This window comes from Arachis hypogaea, chromosome 14 (assembly GCF_003086295.3).
Source record: "Arachis hypogaea cultivar Tifrunner chromosome 14, arahy.Tifrunner.gnm2.J5K5, whole genome shotgun sequence".
Lineage (NCBI taxonomy): Eukaryota > Viridiplantae > Streptophyta > Magnoliopsida > Fabales > Fabaceae > Arachis > Arachis hypogaea.
In genome coordinates this window covers 81,817,962-81,823,507 of record NC_092049.1, presented here as the reverse complement: position 1 = coordinate 81,823,507, position 5,546 = coordinate 81,817,962, and the positions used below count along the sequence as shown (strand labels likewise).

General features: G+C 30.3%; 1 protein-coding gene across 1 annotated transcript; it reads left to right on the top strand.

Moving 5' to 3' along the window:
* Positions 1-259: 259 nt before the first annotated feature.
* LOC112742674 (probable protein phosphatase 2C 4) lies at positions 260-4,742 on the top strand. The gene is made up of 4 exons (XM_025791911.3): positions 260-1,620; positions 1,933-2,046; positions 2,804-3,068; positions 4,128-4,742. The coding sequence occupies exons 1-4, from the start codon at positions 349-351 to the stop codon at positions 4,241-4,243; spliced, it is 1,767 nt and encodes a 588-aa protein (XP_025647696.1). The 5' UTR covers positions 260-348; the 3' UTR covers positions 4,244-4,742.
* Positions 4,743-5,546: the final 804 nt, after the last annotated feature.

Here is a 5,546-nt window from a genome sequence, read left to right as displayed (position 1 = left end):
AAGTGATAGTCAACTTTTCTATAAGAAAAATAAAAATATTAATTGCTCAATAACTTTTTTATATTTGTTCTATATTTAAGTAAACACTAATCAATTTATATTTTTTTCGCTGAAAATGATAAAAGATGGCCCCAAGGAAAATCTTAAAAACTGCAATAAAGTCAAGACCTCTTTATTTCCCCGATGCGGTTTTTTGCTTCCAACTTCATTAGTTCAACTCTGTTCTGTTCTGTTCTTCTTCCCTCTGCTCTCTATTTTTTCATTAGCGCCAATGCACCATTGAGATCCACAGAAGAAACTCAAAGCTTGAATTGAAACCCATTGTTTGGTAGCACTGTCCATCTTCCAATGGGTAACCGAATGGGTAAGCTCTGCGTCTGCTCCTCCGACACTGCCGGAGAAATCTCCGGCAGATTCGACAACGGGATAACCTTCCTCTCCGATTCACATGACAAAGCTCTTGGAGACTCCATCTGCTATGTGAGACCAGACAATTCTCAGTTCTCCCGTGGCGGCGGCGGCAATGTGTTTTCGGACGGCAGCGCCACCTTCGTTACTTTCCGGTCTGTGTCCGGGGCCACCGTGAGTGCAAACACGTCGTCAACGCCTTCTACCTCCCTTGATGATTCTCTTCAGCAAGAGACAGCTTTGGATTCCTCTGCTTCATTTGAGAGTTCAGGTTCCTTCGCTTCCACAATAATGGTGCCTCTGCAACCGCAACCACACGCTCCTGCTGATGAATTCTTTATTCATACCTTTCCAAAGAGCCCGTTGAATAATGGTGTCTCGAACGGTCAAATAGGTGATGAGAAAGCTTATGGTTATGAACATGCCAATAACAAAACATGTGGGCCAAGTTTGAAGAAGTTGCTGAGTGGATCGTTTCTCCCCAAGGAGAAGAGACCGATTTTCAAGAACAACGGGAATGCTAACGCCAGAGTGGGTTGTAGCACTAATTTGAGTGACGAACCAAAGTTTCATAACGTTGTTGTTGTTGATGATGATGACGACGATGATAAGTGTAATTTGTCAAAGGGGTGTCAGAACTTACATTGGGCTCATGGTAGAGCCGGCGAGGATCGTTTACATATCGTGATTTGCGAGGATCATGGGTGGATTTATGTTGGGATTTACGATGGATTCAATGGTCCTGATGCCACTGACTATCTTCTGAACAATTTGTTTTATGCTGTTTATGAAGAACTCAAGAAGATAGTGGGTTGTCAAGATTCCAAATCGTTGGTGGATGGTGGTTCTTATTTTTCCTCAAGTTTCAATAAAGAAAACAATCCAACAGGAAATGGAAACTTGAAAGTAGAGAGAAGGAATAGCAGAAATTGCAAGAAAGAGGTGAAACTGAATGCGAAATTGAGTGAGTGGGATGTTTTGCAAGGTCTTTCGAAGGCGCTGAGGATAACGGAGGCGGCGTTTCTTAAGAGTTCAGATGAGATGATAGCTCAAAATCCGGTGTTGGCTATGATGGGTTCTTGTGTGTTGGTTATGTTGATGAAGGGGGAAGATGTGTACTTGATGAATGTTGGAGATAGCCGCGCTGTGTTGGCAACTCACGATGGGAATTCTCTTCAGCTTACTATGGAGCATAGCACTCATGTCAAAGAGGTCAGTTTTCTAATACAAAAATTATACGAAACTAACTTTAGGGTTTAGATTTATTATTTAGGATTTATAGATTTAGAGTATATATTTAAGATAAACAAAATAATTTTAAAAAAATTAACTGATATTAACCAACAGGAAAAGCTAGTTACCTAGCATTACTCTAGATTTTGTATTTTTCACTAGTTATTTTATTTTTCTGCAAAATTTTAAACACGTGAAACATTGAAAATAAAAATGATCTGAAAAGCTATGCTTGTTGGAAGAATCACAAGTTCATGAGACTAGCTAGTTAAGAATTGTTATGTATCTCAGGAGGTTCGTAGAATATGGAGGGAGCATCCAGATGACCCTTCTGCTGTAACTAAAGGAAGGGTTAAAGGTTACTTGAATGTCACAAGGGCTTTTGGGGCCGGCTTCCTTAAGCAGGTAATTTGGGATAGAGTAATAAAATAAGAAGTTAATCATTCTTAAATTAAGATAATAGAGCACACATTTCATAGAAATTGCAAAATCAATAGTGATTAACCTTACTTTATCACTTTACCAACTTCTTCACTTTAGATGATTCAAATTCGATAATTTAATACTCATATTTAATTTTTTACATTATTTCATTCATAAATTAAGAAGCGTTAGTTCTTCTAAATTTTAAAACTCCATTTGGTAATAAATTTTGGGAGAGATATACAAAGATATTGCACAGCAAAATGTCTATTTTAAAATAATATTTATTCAAAAATTTTTATTCACAAAAATTTAAGGATAATAGAAACTAAATAAAACATTTTCTTTAATATTTCATCTTCATTTTTTATTTCTATAGTTTCTACACAAACATATTATCAAACACATTTCTATTATATATGTTATTAAATTGATTTTGTTTTAGCTATTATAATTTGCAAGACTTATCATCAACTTTCAAAAATTTAGATTCAAAATTAGAATTTAATTTTGATACATTATTAGTATAAAGTAGTTTTACACTAGTATCTAATTATTGAGTGTTATGTCAACAAAAATAACTGTTTTTTATATTGACTACGTGAATAATTATTCAAAAAAAGAGATGTGATTAGACGATTGCTCGTAAAATGTTTTCAGCTTTCAACTAATTAAATTAATCTTTAATTTCCTTGATTATTTGCTAACCAACCACTTCACCAACTTCTTAATTTTGTAGCCTAAACAAAACAATGCAGTGTTGGAGACATTCAAAGTGAACTACATTGGAGACTCCCCATACATTACATGCTGCCCTTCACTCCACCACTATAGGCTCGGTCCAAATGACAAATTCCTCTTACTCTCTTCTGATGGAATTTTCCAATACTTCACCAATGAAGAAGCAATTTTTAAAGTGGACTACTTCATCACTATGTTCCCAGACATAGATCCTGCACAACTTCTCATTGAAGAAACACTGCACAGAGCAGCCAAAAAAGCTGGTAAAAAGCACCTTGTTTACAAAAGACATCGTAACGATTCATTTAATATATCTGCTAAAATCAATGCTAGAAAAAAGATGTGTTATTAAACTGTCTCAAAATAAATTCACTTAACATACCTTTTTAAATTAATAATGATATACTTTTTTTGAATAAAGAGTTCTTTTAATAAGAAATATGGAGATGTTTGGTAATAAAAAATAATTAGTCAAAAACAGTTAAAATTTATTTTATTTAACAATTACTCAATATTAAATACGGTAATTTTTTACCTTTTTTTTTGTCTTCCTAACATTACCGATAAAAATAATAATACCTATTACTTAAACTTATTTTCATGTGTCAATGTTTAACATGAATATCTCAATTATCAATCTTCTCATTATCAACAAATAAATAAAAAGGCAAAAATACACATAAAAGAGTATAAAGAAAAACAAAAGTACACTCAAAAGATTTCAAAATAACTAATACACTCCAAAAAAGGTTTAACCAAGTCAAAACTTTCTGTCAATTGTGAAGGATTTAATTAAACAAACTAAAAATAACTTTTTGAGCTGTTATATCGAGATTTGGGTGATTACAAAATATATAATTTTAATTTTATGTCAAATAAGTAAAAAAAAACATCAAATTTTACTTGCCTAAACATTTTTTGAGATATATTTGACTATTTTAAACTTTTTTGTGTATATTTTTGTTCTTTTTATATTTTTGCGTGTATTTTTGTTTATTTATTCAAAAGAAAAAAAATTATCAATCTTATCTAATTTTTCATACAAAATTGATGGTTATTAAAATGTTAGTGTCTACACTTTGACTACAAAATCATCTTAATTTTTAAATAATAAAATTTGGATTTTTTAAAAAAATAAAAATATTAAATGCATGTAACTAACTCTTTACTTTATTTAAGAATTAAGAAAGTACTTAGAAAAATATATAATTGTTCAACTCTTATTGTTTATTTATTTGTTTAGCTTTTACTAATGAATGCTCTTCTCAAATGCACTTGAAGAAAGCAAGTTATAGTTTGACTTTTTATTTTTAATGGTGCAGGTATGAATTTCCATGAGTTGCTTGATATCCCACAAGGAGAAAGACGACTTTACCATGATGACATTTCTGTTGTCATAATCTCTTTGGAGGGAAAAATATGGCGTTCGACAGTATAAAATATTCCCATAAAACAAATGGTATAATTAACAACTAAGTGACTAACTACACTTTTTTTTTTTTTTGTTTCTTTTTTAAGATGTAACCTCAAAGAGTCAAAATTAGGCATAGCCAGCGGAAGATAAGAGCTACCAGTTCATATATTTACTTGTAGACAGTTCACAGTTGTTTAAAAAGAAAGGACGAGTTCTGTTTTTCGGCAAACCTCTACATATTGCAAGGGATTAACGGAAATATCAAACTATATACAACAAATTGTCAAGGAGATCAGAACCAGGAATTAGTTGATATGAGAAGGTATAATCAGTCAATAAGAGGTTGATACTGAAAGAAATTTGTCCCTTTTATTTCAAATTCATCAAGGTAGAGATCTGTTATATAAAATATAATATATGGCCCTATACCGAATCGATGTTGATTTTATTTTTCTTTGTTAGTTTGGAGAAAAGTAAACTACTCTGACATTTTCCAATTGTTTTGTTGCTGTTTGGTGTCAGCTAAGGAAGATCTGTGTAAAGTTTAATATATAATTTTTTGTCAATTCTATGGTGCCTTTTATTTTGTGTCTAATTTTTTGTTTAAATTACTTTTTATAGTAATTTTAAAATATTTAAAATTTTTTTATTTTTATACTTTTAAATTTAAAATTAATTATTTTACCTATTTTAGTAATTAGGCAATATTTTATAGGCACCATAGCAAACACCATAATTTTTTTAGACTCATATAGAAGTTAACAGGATATATAAATAGTAAATTTATTTTAGATAAATTTATTAGTGAAACTCATTTTTATTATGAATATAGTAGCTAGAACCTATCGTACTTGTCTAGCTGTTTTTCTACTATTAAGTTATATTATTTTTAAAAGATAAAAATATTATAAATTAGATAAATTTCACTTTGTTATTTCACATTTTATTTAAGGATTTGTTCGTATATTCAATAAAATAACATTCATAAAACATGAGTGTCTTTGTAAAAGTTTTAAGATAAAGTTATCAAAATATTAAAAATGTCTAATCTTAAAATATTTTGACCTTTTATTATATGTGTATGTTAAATCTTTTATTTCAATGAACAGTTTTCATTATAACTTGATTTAGTAGTAATCTTTAAAATCTTTAGATTATGCTATAATCTAGTCTGAGTCTTACGTAAAATAGTTAATAAAATATTTAAAAATTTTAGATTAGCGGGATATCTAATTTGAATCACTTCTTAGTTTAAAAAAGATTGAGGTAATAATATTTAAAGTTATTAGATTAGTAGAGTATTTAGTGTAAGTTGTGCCTAAAAAAT

Excerpts from the sequence above, each read along its gene's own strand:
- LOC112742674 (XM_025791911.3), top strand. The coding sequence starts at position 349 with ATGGGTAACCGAATGGGTAAGCTCTGCGTCTGCTCCTCCGACACTGCC. Across the intron at positions 1,621-1,932 it reads ATAGCACTCATGTCAAAGAG|GAGGTTCGTAGAATATGGAG; the intron begins GTCAGTTTTCTA and ends TATGTATCTCAG. Across the intron at positions 3,069-4,127 it reads CAGAGCAGCCAAAAAAGCTG|GTATGAATTTCCATGAGTTG; the intron begins GTAAAAAGCACC and ends TTAATGGTGCAG.